Raw genomic sequence first — 24712 nt, forward strand, 5'->3', positions numbered from 1 at the left:
TCTGCTTGTCTATGATCGAAATAAATAATTATTGCCACCTACTTAAAATAATATAGGAGTTACTACAGAGTTCCATGGGAATATTTGTAAAAATAACCAAAATTAATTTCTAAAACAAGAAAATTATATAAATAATTTTTTTGAGCGAATTCATTTATAATGTTTATAAAAATGTCCAGATGTTTATAAATGTTATAGTTAAAGTAAAACGAAAATATAATAATATTACTTATAATTATAAGGTACTTGGGTATTTATCATAACAGATATAAATCACAAGTATTCGAAGATAATAGATGACAGTTGTTCTTGCGATATCATTATATCTGTTAAAAATATTATTTATAATTCACCATACTCAAGTTATTCGACCACTATCAACAATGAATATTTTCAATATTTGATAACAGCCGGTCATTTTTTTATGGGTGATAATGCAATAGTAACCCCACTCGCGCTATCGGTATACACCGGCGGGGCACCAAGGAAGGATGATAGGTGAGGATGAAGCAGGTCAGTTGGCCCATCGTGACGAATTCAACAGGAATTGTTCACGATGGTTTCAGTTAATATTCAGTTAATGTCAGCAGGTCCAAAAACTGAAAGTCTGAGTAATATTGATAAAAATATATACGTTAACGCCAAAAAATTAGGATACGAGCAAGAAGATTATGAAGATTAAAGACCTTTATTTTATTTCAATATTTATTATCTAAAAATATAATTTCATGTTATAACCTTAAATATTTTTTCTGCGTTTTCTGAACTTAAATAATAAAATTACTCATGAATTTTCTGAATATGTAAATATTTATTTAGGTAACACTAATTTTTTTTGTCATTCATTCATTAATGAATTCTTTCATATGAAGTGAGGAAAATGTTATGAAAAGCAACGAAAGAAGTATTTTATAATAGATCTGTTATTGCTAACCATTCACACGAGGGTGGCGCCCTCTAATGTCAAGATGATAAGGAGCGTTAATAAATTATGTTATTAACAAAATTACTTAGGTACTTATTTGCTAACATATAAATTTAGTTTATATATTTTACAGATGATGATATTTAATTCTGTATGGATTCTATAAGTTACCTCTGTCTTACAAATGACAATATACAGTGGATATCGAGTATAACGACGATGAAGGGACCATTCTATTTTCGGCGTTATATCCAAAGTCACTATAGCCACATGAATTTTGTATTAAAATATGTTTTAAATTCAAGGGGCTTAGATTTAACGTCGCTATAGGCTGGTCGCTATAGGCTAAATGGTCACTACAACCAAGGTCCTGTTAATAAATGAAATTTACTGTATATGTATATATTGCCTTAGAATCTCTTAGAATATATAAATCGTAGTTTTAGTATAACGTATTGCGTACTAATCAAGGGAAAAGAGAGCGCATTTCATGTAAGTCATATAAAATGACTCGGTCAGAAATATTTCACCAGTCTATATAAGAAAGACCCCCTTTTCTTGTTATGTTGGCCAGCCAGATGTTCAAAATGGAAACGAATAGGGTTATAATTATACTATACTTTGAGAATAGAAACGCAAATCATGGGAAAAAAATATATAAATTTTATGTCAAATTACATGTTTCGATGAATATTTTTTTGGCCAAAATGAAACAAAAGATTCTTAGACATATTTATTATATTATGCAATATTACCTTAAGGTCTCAATTCCGTATATTATTGATAGTAAACACAAGTTTTGTATCCTTGTACATACCTTAATATCTGGTCTACTTCTAGAGTAGATCTTATAATAGAGTCAATATTAACTATATATAGTTGTATAAGGTTTGTTTGAATCGAAGCATTTGGCGTTCCATTGTTTCTGCCTATCCTAATGAGAGACAGGCATGATAGATATGTATGTATGTATATAGTTGTAATTCCCACGTCAAAATAAAAAGAAATGTGAAATACAAAGTTAAAACTGCTCCACAAATAGTTTAGATGGTAGCTATTTGCATCACATTTAACAGTATTTTTGTTAGTTATGTTGGCAATAATGTGATTTCATCATTTAACTAAACGTTGGCATGATATTTTTTGACCAAATCCATACATACAAAACTAGTATAGAAGTTATAACTCGTGCGGTTAGAGAAACAATCTGCAAATGGCGGACGGTTTCATGCTATCTCGCTCATATGCTAGCTCTGTCTGTGAAGAACGGTGGTACTGTATACAAAAAAAATTTGTTTGGATTAGCATTCACACTGTCTCGACGCGCTCCATTTCAATTGTTAAATTCTGTTATTAATATTTTGTTGTTATTAATATTCTGTTCTGTGAAATAAAAAAATGGATGCAAGAACACCACATTTCTTTTGAAGAATACTGGACCAAGCCAGAATTATTAGAACAGTTGAAAAAACATGTACCAAAAAAACGTTACGTAGTGGATGAACTATTAAAAGAATATCAGCATGAAGTCGTAAGACTACCTCCATACAACTGTGATCTCAACCCCATTGAGCACATTTGGAATCTCATTTAACAACGCGTAGTAGACAAAAATGTTGAGCAATATGATAGTAAAATAAAAGGACTAACTATAACACCCGATGATTGGAAGAAGCAAATTAACTATATCAAAAGATTCGAGCAAAAGTACTGGCCACGCGAAATGACTAACGAACATGACATTAGAGGACTTCATAATTCAAGTAAACTGAAGCCGATGACAGTCACGACAGTCAATTTAGCTGCAGCGAAGGTGAAGAAGAATATGTCGAGAAGGGCGTAGCACCTTTACCTGATGATGACCCATGTGAAGGGACAAGTGGTTGTGGTTAGTGCAAATACAAATAAATACAAATGTTTTTATTGTGGATCATATGTCAAATTAAGGTATTACATCAGTTAAATAGTATCTCCATGTCCTGCTATATAAGCATACAATATGTATGCTTATATAGCATTTTCAGGTTTATCTTTTGTTCTCTTTTTACCAAATATATTTGCATAAGAAGAAAAGAGGCAACCATATGATTTAGATAGATAGATATTCATTATTGTTTTCTCCAAAAGATTACAATAGTAAACTTATTATAAATATAAACAATTACAAGAAATAATCACAATGAGAAAAGAATGGGTGACTTTATCGCTAAAAGCGATCTCTTCCAGGCAACATTTGGATGGAGATTTATAGTTTTTATTATATCATTCCTTCTTCTTAGGTTCGGAAGTTTGGATATTTTAAATAAGATCAATCTGATACTTTTGTTTCAATACAAAGTGTTCCAAAATTAATATGATGCTTTTTTGCCATTTGTACTTGGTATTGAAAAGCTGCCACAGATAGTTTTTATTAAAGATAGACAATATTATAAACTTCTTGTCAGTATGTTCTAAATGTATGTTTTTATAATGTGTATTGTCATTGTATTGGTATTTATCTATATAATGTCTAATGATTTTAATTTGTAAAACAGTAGACATTATATTTTGCATTATGTAGATATTTTTTAAATTTATTCAACGTTAAAAAACTTGCTTTTTAGATTTAGTTCCATTATATAATGAGTTGAACATACTTAATGACACAACTAAGAATATTTACACAATTAAGAATATTTATACCTAAGAAAAGACCTACTAAAGTTGAAAAGTTGCTTACCAGTCGCCATTGCGAACTTTTCGAACGTAGCAAACTTCACATTATTGTTTGATCATCCATCGTTCATCAATCAAGCGGCTGGTTATTTTCTAATTTTACATTATTTTTCAATATAGTGCCAATAATTGTTACATTTAAGAGTGCTAATTTGATCATTATTCAAGCCAACGTTGTAAATGTGAACCATTCTAAGTTAATGTTTGCAAACGTGCATATGCTTTGTTGTGAGAACCACCTTTATCTGCTGTCATTTTGAGTTGTAGCGACAAAATTTTGATAATGAAACATAAGTTAACGAATAACTGGTAGGCTATCCATCGGATAGTGGCATGAAATGACAAAACATTACAGTATTGTTGATGCGTCGTGATGAGAGTGGAGTTATTACTTGGTGCAGCAATTGGGAGAATGTGTGGTGGCGTTTAGCCTCTGTGGCAGGGGACGTCAGAAACCGTTGAGAATGGAGACAATAAAAGACGAGGAGCGTCTCCAGCGGCTGCGTGCCCTTGAGGAACGGCTCTGCGATCCGCGATCCACTGGCAACGTGGACTGCTTGCTCGACACGGTCACGGCGCTCGTCTCCGACTGTGTCCACCCGGCGATCCGTCGTATGAAAAATGTCGAAGCCTACACAAGTAGATGTAAGTTTAATTTCAATAAGTCCTTCAATAAGTATAATTTATTGTTGCTATATTTTTTTTTAAACAGTTGCTTAGTAAACATTGTATATATAATATTAACTATTATGAAATATTAAATACTATGGTAAAAATGATATCTGTAGCAGGAGAATTGGCATGAGATAATGATATTTTACATTTAAATATTGATAGATGTTATAAAATGGTGTTTACTTTAAAGAAGTAACTCAGGTCAGTTAACAATAAGAAAATAGTAGACAATTACTAGGCAGGAGGATATCTAATATTAACTTATATATCTTGCTCAATTTTCCAATTAGTTATGTTTTATACTATTTTTGTGGTATGGCAAATTTGGGAAACTCTGTTTTTCTTTTTTTTCTTTATTTGGCACAAGTTGGGAATAGTCTTGGCATGTATTTATCAAAATAACAGCACATAAAATAAACAAATAGTTAAATTGAGATTTTTTTATAAATAGGTTTTTGTGTAGTGGTTGTTTGTTTGTTTATATACTATTAATAAGTATACATAAAAAATTTTATCATGTTGATTATGGAAAAAACAGATTATATAGTATTTTATAACCTGTTTTAGTCAATCAAGATTTAAAAATGGAAATATATATATCTAGTATCATAATTTGGTTTTCCACAATAACAACCCTAGTAAACAAACTCAGTCTTGTTACAATTTTTACATAAACATTAATTATATTGATTTAGTAACACATCTATCTATATTTTGATTCACTATAAATCTCACTACTTTGTCAAACAATATGTTTAATTATAATTTTAAAATTTTATTCGGTAAATTGCATATTTTCCAATCCTTATTAATTTTATGTATAGATCATCTTAATGTGTATCTTATTAATATCCCTCAGGAGCAGCTTAATAAGTTGGACCTGTTACTTAACACCCTTTTACATTGCATCCTTGAACTGTATAAATATGACTACATTGCTCACAAACCTAATGGTTGAGTATTAATAAAAGAAGAGACATCTGTGTCCTAAGCATACTCTTTACTATCATTAATGAATCTTATTTTCCTTATTTGGAATAATCCTCTTTTTTTTATAATCTAACAATTCTTTTATTTTTAATTCTCACATCATTCTGGAATCATGTGTAACTTGTGTACAATATTTGCCATTAGTCTTTGTAACGGAATATCTGTATACTTACATAAAGTAAATAAGAGTAAGTTAATATTCAAAAGGAAGAATTTTATTACCAATTATTTCTTAAATTAACAAAATGCAATTTATCTTCTTACAGTTGTGTTAACTTAATCTGTATTTTAAAAATGTATCTGTATATCATATGTTTAATAAAGTCTTGTATTTATAATCATGCATGCTTCATGTACCTTGCATTTTTTTAAATTCTAAAGTTGAGTTGCAATTTAGAATTTTATTTGTGCTTTTTTGTGTCTAGTATTGTCTCAGTAACTGTATCTGTTCAATATGTGGTATTTATTTTGCTTTCAAATACTAAAGTAGCTTTTCAAATTTTGTTTATTAGAATATTGGCTGAAGATATTATTTTTACATATAAATGAAGTAGTGTAACTGTCATAAGTAAACAAATATATAATAACATGTTGACAAATATTCTGGTTGTAAATAATCTTAAAGTTACTAAAATATAACTTTATTTTGTTATAGATGAGGAATTTTCTTCAGATATTATTGATTTGCGTATGAAGGCAGCTGACTTTGATCTAATAAAAGTAATTGGCCGTGGAGCATTTGGTGAAGTACAACTAGTCAGGCATAAGTCCACACAAATGGTGTATGCCATGAAACTTCTCAGCAAGGTTGAAATGATCAAGAGGTCAGACTCTACATTCTTCTGGGAGGAACGACACATAATGGCACATGCAAATTCAGAATGGATTTTAAAATTACACTATGCTTTTCAAGATCTCAAATATCTATATATGGTAATGGATTATATGCCTGGTGGTGACCTTGTTAGCCTTATGTCTAATTATGATATACCAGAGAAATGGGCAAAGTTCTACACAATGGAAATTGTACTAGCTTTAGATGTCATACATGGTATGGGCTTTGTGCATAGAGATGTAAAACCAGATAACATGTTAATTGATAAGTATGGTCATTTAAAATTGGCTGATTTTGGCACATGCATGAGGATGGGGCCTGATGGTCTTGTACGTGCTAGTAATGCTGTCGGAACACCTGATTATATTTCACCAGAAGTTTTACAATCACAAAATGGTGAAGGAGTTTATGGACGTGAATGTGATTGGTGGGCTGTGGGAATATTTTTATATGAAATGTTAATTGGTGATCCACCGTTCTATGCAGATAGCTTAGTGGGAACATATGGAAAAATAATGGACCATAGAAATTCTTTACAATTTCCTGATGATGTTGAAATTTCAAAGGAAGCCAAATCTCTCATCAGAGGCCTCTTGACAGATAGGACAAAAAGATTGGGTAAGAATAGTGTTGATGAAATAAAACAACATCCTTTCTTTATCAATGATCAATGGAGTTTTGAAAACCTTAGGGATTCAGTTCCACCAGTGGTGCCTGAATTGTCTAGTGATGATGACACAAGAAATTTTGATGATATTGAAAAGTCAGATGCCTTAGATGAATCCTTTCCTGAGCCTAAAGCTTTTGTAGGTAATCATTTACCATTTGTTGGTTTTACATACAATGGTGATTACCAATTGTGTGGAGGCAAGTTAAAACCTGCAGATGTAGTTGATACAATTTCTAATAATCATGTCAATAATGTTGGATCTGAAGCTATATTACAACTGGAAAAGCTCTTAGAGCGAGAAAGAGAAAGTAGACGTAAATTGGAAAACCGTCAAGAAATCCTTTGTGGTCAAGTTGAAGAATTGTGTGAGAGAGAATCTAGAAGCAAAAAAATTATAGCAGATACGGACAAAGAAATAGCTTTGCTCAGGCACAATCTAAAAGAACTACAGAGAAAAGCTGAAATAGAAGCAGAATCTAAAAAGAAAGCTGAAGCAAATTACATTGAAGCTAAGCGGCGTTTGGAAGAGGAACAAAGTAAGAGATCAAAAGAATTTATTAACTTACAGAGTTACAATGACAAAATCAACGCTTTAGAGAAGCAATTAACAGAAGTAAGAGAGAAACTAAAACAAGAATCCGAAGCGGCGGCTAAATCTAGAAAACAGGCGGCAGAGCAGTCGGCCGCCCAAGCCGCCGCCGCTGCTATGAACGATGGTGCTGTTGCGAATTTGCGTGCACAACGAGACGCCTTGGAACGTGAGCGCAGTGTGTTGTCTGATGAATTAGCGGCCGTAAAGGCCGCCAAACAACGTTCTGAAGCAGCTGTGGCGGATGCTACTAGTAGATTAAATGCAGCTCACGCCGAGTTAGAAAGGACATCTAGTAAACTATCGCAAACTCTAGCTGATAATAGGCAGTTGTCTGAACGTGTTTCATCACTTGAAAAGGAATGTGCTTCTCTGGCGCATGAACTACGAGCTGCTCAACATCTTTACCAACAAGAATTACGGGCTCATCAAGACACTCAGAGATCTCAGATGCTATCTAAGCAGGAAGCCAATTTGGAAATAGTCAAAGGTAAGTTTCATATATAGTTTTGTGATCCACAATTTAGAATTCATGCTATTTTCCTTTCATATTTATATGAGCTATTTTGTAAGTGTAACCCTAAAATAATTATATATCAATACACTTCCATTTTTGCATGCCTCAGGAGCATTGGATATAATATTTAAAGGTATTGTCCAGTTTGCTAATATAATTCCTAGTATGTATATTTAATATGACACAATTATTATCCTTTTTTCTTTGTTCCTTGATGACTATTTCCAAAACCTATGAATAACATTTATTATAGTTATGTCCTGTGTAAATTACTAATAATATTTTTTGTATTTTAACAATGACAAAGTGGAGTAATGTTTATGCCGTTCAACAGCTCTTCAGAGTAAATTACATGAAGAGAAGACGGCAAGACAGCGGTCCGAGTCTGTATGTCAGGAGAAAGATCGTCAGATGTCGATGTTGAGCGTTGATTATAGGCAGATGCAGCAACGCCTGCAGAAACTCGAAGGGGAACATCGTCAGGAGAGTGAAAAGGTATGTAGTAACTTATTCTAGTACTCATAAAAAACACATAACACACCCTTTTTCTATTTTTTTTTTTTTTTTTTTTTCTTTTTTTGTGGCGTTCACCCCGATATTAGGGTATTTTGCCAAGAACAAAACGGGGAAACGATAATAGTAATAAAAATACCTAACACAAACGAATTTAGAAAGGATAAGGATTAGGTCTAGGATATTTATAGGATATGAAACATATACTTGTACATATGAGAATATACTTATAAATATATAGGAAAAGCAATTGATGCAACTATAAATGTATTCATGTAATATAACTAAATCTTAATATTGTTATCATATATATATGAAGATAGTATTTTATAGATAATAGGATCATTGGAAGAAAGTAGAGTAAGAATAGAAGTTGGGAATGGAACACGGATGGATCGGAGATGATTAAAAAGGGAGGTGTGGTCAAATTTAGAACATGAGAAGAATATGATTAGAATATAATATGTAATACAGGTTTAATACCTAGTACAGGCACCAGCTCCCACAAATAATATTGCTAAAATGTTTTGCAAGTTATAGATGTTAAGTCCTTAATTGTTTGTGGTGAGAAATATAATAATAAATAAATAAAATAAATTAGAAGAATATATATGATTCAAGTCCGCCACTTCAGCACCGCAATTACACGACGAACTTTGTACAATACCAAGCTTGTATAAATGAGAAGGTGTGCATACGTGACCTAGACGCATACGAGTTATAATAGTTGTTGCGGTCTTTCCAAGCTTTAATTTACAAAACCATGGTTTGAAAGGAATATCGGGTTGTATAAGGCGATAAAATCTTCCTTTTATTGTACTTGTTTTTTCCCAATATTCCTTCCAGGCATACCTTAAATATATTTTTGGGAGACAAGCTAGGTCACTACAGTAATTATGATACGGATACATATCACCACAAGTTACAGCCTCTCTTGCAATAAGGTCAGCTTTGTCATTGCCGCTAATACCACTGTGTCCTGGTAACCAGGCAAAAGAAACGGAATAACCTCTCAACATGCAAAGATAAAGACTTTGTCTTATGTCACAAATAATGGGATAAACTGGTTTTGATTTAAACGGATATTTGGCTAGAGCTTGCAAAGAGCTCATAGAGTCAGTGAAAACTATTGCCTTATGTAATTTCATTAAAAGTATATATTCTACAGCTTTTAAAATACCATAACATTCCCCGGTAAAAACTGAAGACTCCGGTGGAAGTTTAATTTTTTGAACGATATTAAATTGTGAATGAAACACACCCACACCTACACAACCGCTATTGTCTGGTTTTGATGCATCAGTAAAGATGTAGTGCCATTCATTCCATTCAATGTCAGTTATAAACATAAATTTGGCATTCAATTCTGAATCATTTTTTAATAACCCAAAATCATATTTAATATTAGGAGATAAAACTAAAGATTGATATGAGCATTTATAAATGGGAAAACAGGACGATGTAAAAGTGGGAGATTCTATGGATTTATATTTTTCATAACTTTGTATTAAACATGGAGGTTTTTTATGTTTCCAATAAGATGAAGACGAAATAAAGATATGTAGTTGAGATAACTTTTGAATAAGCGGATGATCAGATAATTGTAAACAACGAAAAAAGAAGCGATCAGATAGATATTGTCTTCTTAAAACCAAAGGTGGATCACCGACTTCGAGCTGTAAAGCATTGATTGGACTTGATTTCATTGCTCCAGAGATAATCCTCAAGGCCTTTGATTGAATTAAATCCAATTTCTTAAAAGCAAATGAACTTCCTGGAGCTAACAAAAAAGTTCCATAATCAATGACACTCCTTATAAGACCATTATAAGCAAGTTTTAGTGAAACGGGATGTGCTCCCCACCAAACTCCAGCAAGGCACCTAAGAATGTTGAGGTTACGCTCACATTTCGTAGAAATATAATTACAGTGGGACAGACCTGTTAATTTATTATCTAGCACGATACCTAAAAATTTAATTTCAGTCTTTATAGGAATGTATGAGTTATCATAAAGCACCTTAATTTGTTGCGGTGATCTCATTCTTGAAAACAAAACTACACTACTCTTGGTTACAGAAAGATTAAGACCATTTGCATCTAACCACGTTTTTAACAAATCTAATGAATCAGATAATTTGGCAGAAGCAGATTCTATGGACTTCGCAATAAAATATAATAAAAGATCATCAGCATATTGTAAAATTTTGACGGATTTATCAAGGAATAATTCTAGATCGTATGTGTATATGTTAAATAAGATTGGACTGAGAACAGATCCTTGTGGAAGGCCTTTCCATACTGTTCTAGATAATTTGGTATCTTCATCTAAATTCATATATATTGTTCTTTCTGATAAAATATTAATAATGAAATTAGAAAGCATTACCGGTACATTTAGAGCTTGTAATTTAGTTTTTAAAATAGAAATTATTACATTATCATAGGCAGAATTTATATCTAAAAAGGCTGAGAGGATTGACAAATTTTGTGAGAAAGCTATATGAATATCTGAAATAAGAATGCTCACATTATCTAAGGTGCTCTTACCTTTCCTAAAACCAAACTGGTTCGGGGATAGTAAGTTATTACTTTCTAAAAACCATTCTAGACGGTTTTTCACTAAATGTTCAGCTAGCTTTAGTAAGACAGAGGAAAGTGCAACAGGACGGTATGAAGATGGTTCAGAAGGTGGTTTATGAGGCTTTAGAAATGGTATAATAATCTGAGACTTCCATGAAGTAGGTATATTTCCCGAAATAATTATGGAATTAATTATATTTAAAAAGTAAATTAATGTCGCATCGCTAGCATTTTTAAAAAAGGAATACGGTATACCGTCTTCTCCCGGTGCAGAGTCTTTAATAGAAGCTAGAACACCTTTAAGTTCTACTAGAGTAAAAGGAGAGTCAAGTTCGAATAATTCGTCAGAGACGGATAGAGAAATATTGTAAAGGCATTCCGGCACATAACTAGGAGCAAGACGATCTAAAAATTTATTCGCTAAAGTTAAATCGAGTGCAGAACGTGATGTATGATCACTAAAGGCAGATCTGAATCTTTTAATATTATTCCAAACGACTGATGAATTAACTTCTGGACAGATAGAAGAACAAAATCTTCTCCAGCCTTCTAATTTCTTTTTTTTCAGTAGTTTTCGAGTAGAACGTGAAACTGCGGTGTAAATTTCAAAATTTTCTGGTGTCATGTAATTATTATAATTTTTTTCAGCCTCTTTACGATTTTTAATTGCTTCCGTACAATCTTTGTCCCACCAAGGTGGCGAGGGAATTTTCCCTGAAGCACTATTTTTAACAGGAAATAATAAATCAGCAACCTCCTTCATATTTATCATCAAGTCATTACAACATTGATGTTCATTTCCATGGTAAACAATAGGTAACTCCGATATTTTATTATCTAAATATTGTTTGTAAATATTCCAGTCTACATTTGATAAATTATATTTAAGCCGAGGACCACTCTTTCGACTTGAGGGAATGGAAATTGGAAAAGAAAGAATGAGGGGAAAGTGATCGCTTCCGAAAGTAGAGGAATGAGGATACCACGACAGTGAAGAAGCTAAATCAGAAGAACATATTGAAATGTCAGGAGCACTAAACCCTTCATTCGGTGCAGTTCTACGTGTTGGTACATCTGAGTTAATAATACATAAGTTGTAAGTGTCAATTATCGTCAGGAGTTTTCCACCATAAAAATTAGAAGTAGAACTGCCCCACGATTGGTGTTGAGCATTAAAATCGCCCATTACGAGAAAAGGTTTAGGTAAAATTGAAAATAATTGTTCTAGTTGTGAATATATTTGGCATGTAGGATCAGGAATATATAAAGTAACAAAACAGATACCATTTATAATTATAGCAGCTGCATTAATGCCGCTATATACAGGAAGCGAAAAAGAAGAAAAAGGAAGGGAGTTTTTGACCAATATGGCAACACCGCCATATCCGTCAGCTCTATCATCACGGAGACTTGTAAAGCCTGAAATCCTAAAAGGATATCCTGGCTTTAACCAAGTCTCTTGGAGAGCTATTATAAAAGGATTATATTTATTAATCAAATAAAATAAGTCTGATTTCTTGTTTGTTATGCTACGACAGTTCCACTGAATTATTAGGACTTTGTAATCCATTGTGAGAAGTTAATAATTGAGAAAATACATTGTAAATGGCATCGTTGGACGGTGGTAAAGTTGTTTGTATCATTTTCGATTGCGATAACACTTTAATAAGCATGAGAATAATATCAAAGATGGATTGATTATTGTCAATATTATTTGATGATAATGCACAACCATTAGAGGGAGCAGGAATATTATATTCCTTAACTATGGCTTCATGGTCAGAACGATCATATCCTTGTTGTGCTTTTTGAGGAGAGCGTGGTTTAAGTGTAACTGTTTTTTTATGTGATGATTGAATATGTGGTAATGATGATTTCTCTTTGAGGAAAGAAGATTGAAAATGAGATTTATTGGACGGAGATGATGATGTTAATACATCTGAATATAGTTTAGAAGTGGGAGGATGAAATTTTGATGCTTCAGCATAAGAAACACAACTGTGGGCCATTGTTTCTTTAATGGCTTTCTGACGTGCATATTCAGGACATTTCTTACTAATTGCTGAATGAGAACCATTACACAAGATACAAGAAACATTTTCCTCATCTACTTCACATTTATCACCTGTATGATTTTGCCTGCATTTATAACACCGAGGATTTGAACGACACTGCATCTTGACATGTCCGAACCTACAGCAGTTATAGCATTGGATAGTGGGGTAAATGTACAAATCTACAGTTAATGATGTGTAAAACATAAATACTCTTTTTGGTAATATTTGTCCATCAAAAGTAATAACAATGGTTTCAGTATTAATAAAACTTGGTTGTCCTTCATTAATGGTCTTTTTCTTAATTCTTCTGGTTTTTAGAATTCTCCCACAACCTATAGGTACTGATATATTTTGGATTACTTCCTCTTCTGTCCAATCTTTAGGAATACCCCTCACAATTCCCATACGGGTTACATGGAAAGAAGGTATAAATGCCTTAAAATTATGTGTTTCTAAGTGACTATTATTTAAAAATGCATTTGCATTTTCAAAATTTGAGAAAGAAAGCGATAAACGGTTTCTTCCTATTCTTTTGAGGCTACCATTCACTATATTATTTATCTTATTAGTGTGTAAAAAGCGACCAAATGCAATAGGATGTAATGTAGTGTTATCATTAGGATGTGTTTCATTTTTTTGTACATGAACGACATAAGGAGCTACATCCTCGGCATTGTACAAAGTTCTGCTTAAAGTACTGGGTGGAGAAGCAGGTTTAACAGACTCGGTATTATTTACAACTGGTATTGATACTAGAGTTTGATTCTCATCCTCAATACATTGACAATCACTATCTTTAATTTTAGATTCGAGACCTTTGGTGTGCCTCCTTCGTTTTTTATTGCAATGTTTGCAAATGCGACGTTCGCCACGTACTCGCTTACGTTTAGAACTTGCAACGCTAGAACCATCTGTGTCCATACTAGATTCACCCAATATATCAAAACTATTATTAAATGGGATAGTTATATTTGCAGACACCTGGGGGGTTGTCCCCCCAGGGTCTATAGGTGGATCCATAATGTCTAATTAATATAGGTAATTTACTTACCAATATTTACAGCAACAAACACTATTACTACAAAATATACAATTATATATACAATCTAATACACAATATATAAATAAAACTAATCCTTATATAATTAAAAATAAAATTAATTTAAAGAAGATCAAAAAACACTCCCGCTTTTTTAAACGTTTCCCGCGCTTTTCCCGTTTTCTATTTCAGATCTAAAAATCTTCTTATTTTTTTTGTAACTTCAGTTGAGATGAAGAATGGCTAAATAATGCGTTTTTGCACACAGGTCGTGGGATTAGCCGCAGCGTTGGAACAAGAGCGTACTGCGCGATTGGCAGCTAGCAGCGAGGCGGCCACGGCTGAGGCAGCTACCCGCGCCGCTAACGCAGAAAGGGATGCTCGCGCCCGGGAGATTCAGTCCGTTCGTTCAGCATTGCATGAGATTGAGGAGAAAATGGCTGCGACCAGCGCCGAGCGGGACATGTATTATGCAAGGGTGAGTTACACGGTTACGTTGTATAGATCCATAAAATAAATAGCTTTGTTCCACAAAAAAAAAAAAAAACGATTTTAACTTTGGCAGAACTTGCTTTAGTTTTTAAATATAAAAACAAATTTTGATAAAATCGAAAGGAAAATGAAACTGAAAATATATTCTTACAGATAAAAAATCCAAATCGGTTTATAAATGACGTTATAATGAGTTCTGAGGTAACAAACATATAAAATTATAACAGAATTGAGAATTTTTTCCTTTTTTTTTCAAGTCTGTTGAAAATAAAAAAAAATAATATCTTCTATAACAGGCATAATAACAAAATAGAAAAAAACGTATTATTCTAAAATCAAACTATTATATTTCTTACTTTCGTAGTTTTGTGACATTATGATACTAGATTGTTTTTTAAATTATATACAGAAAAGAGAAATTGCGTAGTTTAATGAAGGTGAGAATCGCAATAAAATCGCACGAGGAGTAGTTTCGTACTCTTAAGCAAATATACAGACAAAGAAGTCGGCAGGCTATATTGTTTATTTTGAGATATTGTTTTGGTCGTAGGTACAATGAATTATCAAAATGGGACGTATTTAAAAGACATGAATATTTATTCAAAATGTATGTACCATGGGCAATTAATTTGTTGGAATGTCGGCTCCACACATCAAACATTGTCGACTCATTCTGCGTTGTAGAACTTGTGAATTACAGGATCTCTGAAAAGTTTTTATAAACATGTTTACAACAATTAAGTATTTGTTTCATTAGTCTTTTAATAAATATTGTTTTTTGCTATTATTGCAATTAATAAAAGAGTAATTAATAATAGAATATTCGGTTACATATAAATATTGTTATAATTTTTCCTGCAATGTATGAAAAAGTTAGACACATTATAAATTTGAGCTTTAGCCATTTCTATTCTGTACTTATAAAGATTGTGAAGATTATAATGGATAAATTCATATACTACTCAACTGATTTTAAAAATTCTTTCATCTATAGCTATATTGTTAGTGAGAAATATAGACTATATATTTTTTTTAACACTACTACCTGTGCAAAGCCGGGTCGGATGGCCAAGATATAAATAGTTAAGAAAATTTTTATTTTATTTCACAAAAAACACTGACTTCAATTGTGATGGCAATACAAATATTTTGATTCGAAAACTGAACTATTAAATCGATTATGATAAAATTTATATGGGATCAATGTGAAAGTATGTCTTTTCATATAAAAAAAGAGAATTTTCTAAGTCAGTTTATAAATGTTGGAGTTTGTTACTTCAGAGGTAACAAATTTAAAAAATATACAACCGAATTCAGAAACTCTTGCTTTTTTGAAGTCGGTTGAAAAATATATTCTTTATCTATTGATTCAAGTGATATTATTCATATAAATGTTGTAGTGTAAACATCACAACATGTGATCTCAGGAATGTTGCCTTAAATTGCGTATGCATTGTAACGTTTCAACAGTATGTCATTTCTATAATTTAGATACGTCGAATTTTGCATTAGCTTTGTACGTGCAAAATGTTCTTATTATTATGAATTATTTGATGCTCTGTAAATAACTACTAAGTATTGTGGTATGTTGACTAAAATAAATAAGCGTAATAATGACGTTAATACTTCATTGAACATTACGTATTTATTTGTAAAAATGATCGTCTCCGCGACGTTGCGGCGAATCACGTAGCTTTGTGTAAGTCAGTTCCCAAGTTTGGTTCTCGGTTAATTTGAAACCTCGATATATCCATATATTGCTCGGTATCAGATACCACAGCACATAGAATTCGTATTCTAAATTAAAATAATTTTTTACTCTAATATTTTAAATGTAATATATCTACGAAACATATTAAATTGTTTTTAATTTATTTAGCAATTTTTCTTTGTGGAGCAAAATCTATTTGGTAAGGGTATAACTTCTCGTACTTTATGCTTATTCTTCTAAAAATCGAGATCCATATATAACAGATTTAAATTTCTTTAAAGATAATAACTTCTTAAAGGAAATTCTGCTATTAGCACTCATTATATTCGTGATCTGTTTTCCCTGTGTACAGTTCAAGAACATATTTTTAGAGGTAGTAGCCCTATAATAAATTTCAGTGTAATTTTACACTGAAATTAGAGTCTTTAAAGATTTAAATATTTCAAGTATCGAATATGAGTTTCGTTGTTCGTTAAAAGTTGTTTATTGTTACGATCATACATATACATATTAGTATCTCTTTTCTTTATCTGTAATTAGTAAAGAAATTCTGGGGACCTCTCCCATAGGTCCATATGTATTTCATCTATTGGCATTATTAATTATATTTCTGTTGAGATTCTACTGATGGAGAAATTAAGTGTATTATAGATATAATGCATTCTTGGTTTCTCTGAGGTTTGGAGGTTCCGATTTACATATCGAAAAATATTGTTTTACTGTTACGTGATTGGTTAATATTAGAGTACAATTTTAATTTTTTAGTGGGTCATTTCGATCTAATGGATCCCCATAGCTCATTTATTCGATTCCATATGTTTAGAATATTAAAGTGGCCTTACTATTGACTTACGTTGGCGGGTACCAATAATCGATGATAGGTGATAGTGGACTGAAATTAGTTTAGTTTTCTACTCGTGACGAATTCACTAGTTCTTCTAGGCCATTAAATACACGAAAATTAATTCCATAGTGGTACATTGCTGGTTATGAGCCCAGAAGGAATATTATCAATTAGTAATGTAATTAGTATCATCATTGTTGACCTATTTATTTTAAATTACCTTTTTGCCCGCTGCAACGTAAGTGTGGATTTTAGAAGTAGAAAAACCAATGAAATTTACTACTTTTAGATGGCGTATTAATATAAAACCTATACTAGATTTTAAATTAAACCTCCAGGAACACACCTGTGAAAACTGCATTCAATTTGACGCAGTTGTTTTTGTGTGATCCCGAAACAAATATATAGATTGACATATTTTCTAAAAAATATTGTTTTAACCTTTATATCTTCCATGTACAGACATAGTCTAGTTGTTATTTTATTATATTAGTAATATTCTGGAACGTATGGTTATGCATTTTAAAGTATATTCAAGTGTGATCATCGTTACCTAGTCGTTAATATCTCGTCATGCCGAAATAGTGTCCTGGGATTACGAAACAGTGACTCATTGTTGTCAACGGTATACATGCACAGCTTTTGCCATATACGATATACCTGCGCGCACGCAGTCTCGAAATAAATAAACACGCTTACGTAGCCGGCGGTTTTTCTAGTGTTCGCCGTCTTAGTCATTGATAGGTATATTATAGTGATGTGATTTGCAAAATTAATACAATATTCATAAGATTCACAGAATCATAAAGTTGACAGTTAATATAGAATTGTTTTCAATGACATAATAATGTAATGAAATTATTATTTACAAGTAGATTATTAGATTTACAGTAATAATTTATTTATACTTAATTATGTTTTCTGTATTTGTATAATTTGCTGCATTTAAAGTACCAAATTGTTATTATTTTTTTATACGACTTGAAATGTCAAATAGACTGACGGTCCATCTGAAGAAAGTGGTAATAGTAACAATTTTACTATAGACATGAACAATACCATGGACATAACAAAGTATATATAATATAATTTATATATAATATTATATATAAATGTAATATTATATTGCAAATGTGAAAGTTCTTAAAGATTTAAGGATATTTGGATATTGTTGAATGACTTTATACATATAAACTTGATACATAGTTACCATATCTTGGATTAACATAGGACACTATATGTCCTAATTCACGCAGGCAAAAATCCACGAAATAAAGCTAGTCATTAATATTTTAAACACATTTCTAACGTAAAGTCTTGGTACATACAAGGATAAATCATGACTCATATAGGCGTTGGAAAATTTACTTAGAAAGCTAGTTAGTTATCAGCTAATATTTTGCAACGGTAGTATCTAACTGGACGATATGGCCGAACTGTTTGCATATTTCATCAATTGGACTTGTTTATCTGTAGGGACACGATAGGCATGAAATGGGGTGACCGTATCTATCAGCGTGGACTAAATATCGGAATAATATAGCCCTACATGTACCTAGTGTCTGTAGGAACACATAGCTGAGTTGCTCTTGATTGGAAACAATTTCGAGGTTAAGTAACGTATTAGTAGTTGAATGGGTGTATCGCAGCGAGTTTGCAGATGTTTGTGGCTTCGGGTGTTGTTATTAGATAAAGAATTGATAATGTCGTGTTTTTTTTTTAATTCAAAATTCAATGATTGGATGGTAGTAGTATTCGAGATTAGTTAATGCACTTGTATGATCGACAAGATAATCTTCAGCGATCTACAAGATAGCTTTTTGCCCGCTACTTCCTTCGTGTGAATTTCAGAAATAGTAAATGTAATGAAACTGAACACTTTTAGATATCGTGTCAATATAAAACGTATACTAGATTTTAAATTAGACTTTTAGAAATTCAGCCGCATCAAATTTGGTGCAATAAGTTTTTGCGTGATGCCGGAATAATCATACATACAGATAAGACAAAATTTCTAACAATTATGGTTTTTGCTTCTATTACCTTTATTAAGACTCGCATATAAATTTATCTTAAATATCTCCCATGTAACATCGTTTAGATATAATGTTATTATGTTAGTAAAATATTTTCTATTAGATTTATCGTAAATTCTTTTCATAATCATTATAATCTATTAAAGTTCAATTACTGGGCATAGGTTTTTATAGAAGGATGATGTAGCCCGCTCATGCCAGTCAGGTGGTTAAGTTTTATTTCGAGTTCTTTTTTCTCTTGCACTGCTTCATACTGAGGATGAAAAGGTAGTGTCACATTGTATTTCCAATTCCGTTACTATTTAGAATTCCAATCTTTTTACAATATAATAATTAATAGCATCGTGACTCAGTGGTATTCTATCCTGACTTATATATCGGCAGAGGTTGTGTATTAGAATTTAGTATACAAGCAGATAATTACTCACTTTACGCACCAATTTTGATAATATTTTTGTGGGACTAATTCTAAAGTAAAAGAATACTTTTAGATAAAAACGAATTCTCCGAATCGATTTATAATTCCAAATCGGAATATTAAAGACAAAGTTATGAGAGCATTATGAAGTAATACTTAGTATCAATTTACATTTCCGACAACACTGTGTTGATGAAAAAATAGATAACTAACTAAATTAATTCCAGTGACGGTGGTAGGCTCGCCTCCCGCCACGCTGGATTTTAATAATAATGCTCGGTGAAATGCGGGCATGTGAGTGTTACATTCACCACAACGGTAACAATCGACAAGTGCCTCTGACTATAGTAAAGAGATTTTTAATAATCGGGTCCAACTGCATCTTTTTTTACCAATACACCCTATCAGGTCGACCACGCGGTTGCCCCTGGAAACCATCTTGGCTAATTCTATGGAATTCGTCATTCAATGGGCTAATGGACCTACTCATCGTCACATATCATTCCTTACTGGTGCCCCGCCAGCGTATACCGATAGCGCAGGCGGGGTTACTATTTCATTATCACCCATTAAAAAAAAAGTCTCTGACTATCGCATTAAAGGATTACAGTCCTGAGAATATTTATTACATTTAAGTATTACGGAACCACCAGTGTCCGAGTGATTAATTTTTTTATATGTACATAATATAAATTAACATCTATATATTACTGTGATAGTCAGTTAATTGATCTCACTCTACAACCAATTAGCTTGTTTAAATAGACATTTTAGTGCGTGAATGTATATGTACGTATTTATGAATATATGTTCTTTCCTTCTTTATTTTTTTGTACACATAGTGATAAAAACATTTAATTTTAAAATGTAATGTACAAAGGCGAGCTTATCTTTATTTGTAAGATATCATCATCAAATTATGTCTGTCGTAAGAATAAGAATGGTGCACGTACTATATGTTTTTTTTTTTGATGGGTGAAAATGGTGTGGTAACCCCGCCTGCGCTAACGGGATACGCTGAGACGTACTATATGTTATAATATAATTCACAATATTTACTAGTAACGTATTCCACTTGTATGAATAGCTATTCTCTGTTAACCTTGATATTTATAACTTGAACTTTTGTGATTTGTTCTTTAGATTAAAACATAAGTCACCCATATCTGTACTATACAGTGAGCTTGTGTTTTCCATTTTGTGACATGCCTTTCATTATAAGACGACTATTTTCATTATAGATCAATCATTATTTGTTGACATTTGTTCGTTTGTTCGTATTGTAGATCCGTGACGCATGATACGTACCATGTATCGCGGATTTGTACAAACGAATGTAATGGGGGGGAAAGGGATTGTTAGTAATGGAGACTGAGAATCCCATTGCTAGCAATATACTTAATCAGGTCGACCTTCTCGCGGTTCCTCCTGGAAACTATCATAGTTAATTCCTGATGAATTCATCATGATGGGCTAACTGGCCTCTTTTCATTCTCATCGATCACCCTTCACTGGTGCTCCGCCAGCGTATCCCGTTAGCGCAGGCGGGGTTACCATACCATTTTCACCCATCAAAAAAAAACGAATGTAATGTGGTTATATCGAAGTTGCTTTAGAGAATTGTAATATTATATTAGTTTTGTTTCTTTTTATTTCACTTTTTTTTTTATTTGACAGAATTTACAATTAATATTTTAAATGCAATAATTTATAATTTAATCAGTATTGTATTTGCCTCAACAGCAATTTGCAATACTAGCGACCCGTCTAGGATTCGTAATTGGTGTAAATTAGAATCTATAAAACCCTCCGTAAATAATTTAAGATTTAATTCCACAAAAAAAAAAAAGAAACGAATTTCAATAGTGACAAAACCAGGTATTTTGATTTAAATGAGAATGAAATGATGTTGATGATATTTTTTTTAGATAAATAAAGATTCTCCAAATCGGTTTATAAATTTAAATCAAAATCCAAATTGGAATAAAATAAAGATAGAATTATGAGGTAACAAAAAAATACAATCGAATTAAGAACCTCCTCATTTTTGAAGTCGGTTGATAATGTCTAAATCACAGTGAACTCTATATCCGAAACTGTTACGTAGTTAAGAAGTAAGCGAAGACAAAAAGTGCAGACAGACAGTAAAGATTTAATGTTTAATTGATAGTATTTTGATGCAGATTTATTTTCTATAAAATGTTTGCTATTTTTTAGTATGAATATTCTTTTATAAGAACAATATCTTTACTAATATTATAAATGTGAAAATGTGTTTGTTTGTTACTTCTTCGCGCCTTACCAATTATACTAATTACTATGAAATTTGGTATATACATACTAAGTACGAGTACATACACACACACTATTTATTCCGGTGGATCAATATAACCTTGTCGTGCGTACGAAGTCGCGGGCAAAAGTTAGTAATGATATACATTTATAAATAAAAATACCGTAAAGAGTATATTTATTTACTTGTCGACAGGGAACATCTAGATACGAGTAACTTCTAAGAAAAACCTCTATATTTGAATTCGTTATCTCTTCGAGCGTTGTATCAATTGTTGTTTGTAAAGGAAGCGACGGAGGAACAAATTAAATAATACGAGTATTACGTGCAGTATACATTTTCGCCTCTTTGTTTTGTATATTTTTATTCTTGTTGTTGCGTATAAAACAATTTGTGACTTCAAAAAGACAGGTGTAAAAGGGGAACCGTCATTTGATATGCTTGAAACGATTTACAATTTTCTTCAAAAAATTTGTAAAATATTTTAATTAGCTTTAAAGGAAAAATTAACCAAATTGGCATTGGAAATAGTTTTGTTCGTCTGAAATCTACAATATAAAATATTAAAAGGCATGCCCATCAACTCTCTTGCGTCGAAGGCAAAAATTGTTTCCAGTCACTAATTGGAAATTTTTTCGAAGTCTACTTCTAGCTCTAGAGAATTAGCACTCTTTCGAGGAAAAAATAAATTTTACTGAGAAAAAAATAATTGATGAATATGGAGGAAAGAAAGAATGAAAGAGGTCTGTTTGAATCTAAGCATTTTGCATTTCATTGTTTCTTCGTATTCTAATGATAGACAGGTGTCACAGATATACGTACACAGACATATGTAAAAAAGTACCTTGTCATGAAGTCTGATACACGATTTCTTGTTCTAAATCCAAATATTTTCAATGTGACTTCGAAGCAGATGCTTGTAGTTCATTTCACGATTGAAGTCGCTGTTTTTTTTTTGCGGAATGACTTATTGAAGTCGCTTATCAAATAGACAATGTTGTCACCGCCAGTGTTACATTAGCGAGATGTCATTGCAATCATTCTGGCGGGCGGCGTGAATTTATTTAATACGAATGCTGACTAAACATTGAAGCGTGACATTGGTGGTACGCTATAAAACACATGTATTACTGCACTTTAATATACAGGAATGTTTTACTGTCGTATCAATTTCCTGCTCGTCCGCAGATATTGTTGTTAATAAAATCTTTATTTGCATCTTTTATGGTTTACATAATTTACTGATAATGGATCAACTATGCATTTAGGAGCTTGTGTAGGCTTCTTTATTGACGGGAGTGATAAAACATACTAGTCTTTAGCAGCCATATATTTCGCTACGGAACCCTAATTAATTATATTCAATGGAATGAATAATGAAAGTCAGTTATTAAATCTTCATCGTTTTTACATCACGTTTCCTCAGGTTGCTTTGTCCATGCTTTATCGTGTTGCGTAAAATGTCTCGCCAGATATATTAATGCCTAATGTGTGTATTTGTATAATTTTACTGCCACACTGGCGTAGGATAGGTATATGAGTACCGCTCCGATATCTGTATACAATTCAGGATATTTTTTTATATATTATGACTAAAGAAAAGCAATTTTTCTAGTTGAATAGTATATTTAGTAATTAATATATTAATGGGAGTAGACAGTAGGTGGAAGGACCTCAATTGTGAAGGAAAGCTTCATCATTCTGATTCATCATCATCATTATCATCATATAGCGTTAATTGTCCACTGCTGAACATAGGCCCATAAGGGGGAGTTTTGCCAGTAGTTGCTACGCTTGGCAGGCGGGTTGGCAACCGCAGTTAGACTGGACACTAGACAGTTATTTAAAGAGGGACGCTGCTTCCCATCCCTCGATCGTTAAGTTCCACTCTGGTTAATTGATTAGAATTAGAAAACTTGGCTTTACATTAAGTTCTATTGGAGGAGACTATACATAGAACTTCCTAGTTCGGTATATAGGATTTTCAAGTTCGATGCATAGTTTTTACTAGTTCGATACATAGGATGTTTTAGTTCAATACATAGGATTTCCTAGTTAGATTCATTGGATTTCTTAGTTCAATGAATTGGATTTGATACTTCAATACATAGTATTTCCAAGTTCGATACTAAGGATTTTTTAGTTCAATACATAATTTTTCCTAGTTCGACACATATGATTTCTTAGTTCAATACATAGAATTTCCTAGTTTAATACATAAGATTTCCTAGTTTCAGGATCACTTATTATTATTTATTAAAGTGTAACACTTTTATTGCAGAGTGAAGAGCTCCGTTCTCAGCTGGAAAACGAGCAGCACTACTGCCTGATGTACAGGAGCCAAGTTGGCGAGCTGCAGCGGCAGATTGAGGAGAACACGCGCTCCACCAGGGACCTGGAGCAGGAGCGGGCCAGTCTGATGCACCAGTTGCAGCTTGCCATCGCCAGGGCCGACTCGGAAGCTATTTCTAGGTGGGTTGCTCTATTTACTCAATGAATAAATGACACATGCTACTCTTAGTTCTGATAATATAGTCTTGATTGATAGCAGATTAAAAAAGTTTAAAAAAAAATGAAAGCATTAGGTCCGTCTTGTACATATGTTCTGTACTAAAAAATAAATAAATAAGTAACCTACCTGTGTACCAAATTTCATTGAAGTCAGTTCGGCTGGCTAAACATGATTGAGTAATAAGTATGTTTACAAACTTTCACATTTGTAGTATAAGTAAGAATAGATTTAAAAGCGAAAATATAAAAAGTAGAATCAAAATAAAAAATAAAAAAATATACGTTTCTCAACGTGTCTCAA

General features: G+C 32.3%; 1 protein-coding gene and 1 long non-coding RNA gene across 2 annotated transcripts in view; one reads left to right on the forward strand and one right to left on the reverse strand.

Moving 5' to 3' along the window:
• The first annotated feature begins 3668 nt into the window (after positions 1-3668).
• LOC113517043 (rho-associated protein kinase 2) overlaps positions 3669-24712 on the forward strand; it is a 34806-nt gene continuing 13762 nt past the window's right edge. Inside the window, exons 1-5 of the mRNA XM_026901561.3 lie at positions 3669-4285; positions 5961-7889; positions 8251-8411; positions 14375-14584; positions 24182-24372. Coding sequence (XP_026757362.2) covers positions 4105-4285; positions 5961-7889; positions 8251-8411; positions 14375-14584; positions 24182-24372 — 2672 coding nt within the window. The 5' untranslated portion in view covers positions 3669-4104. The remainder of the gene's footprint in view (positions 4286-5960; positions 7890-8250; positions 8412-14374; positions 14585-24181; positions 24373-24712) is intronic.
• Positions 14923-23080, reverse strand: LOC128202388 (uncharacterized). The gene is made up of 2 exons (XR_008253748.1): positions 22745-23080; positions 14923-15303 (listed from the first exon to the last, which is right to left on the reverse strand). It is a non-coding gene; the product is annotated as an uncharacterized LOC128202388 (long non-coding RNA).

Source organism: Galleria mellonella, unplaced genomic scaffold (genome assembly GCF_026898425.1).
Source record: "Galleria mellonella isolate WM207_F2 unplaced genomic scaffold, CSIRO_AGI_GalMel_v1 utg93, whole genome shotgun sequence".
NCBI classification, from domain to species: Eukaryota; Metazoa; Arthropoda; class Insecta; order Lepidoptera; family Pyralidae; genus Galleria; species Galleria mellonella.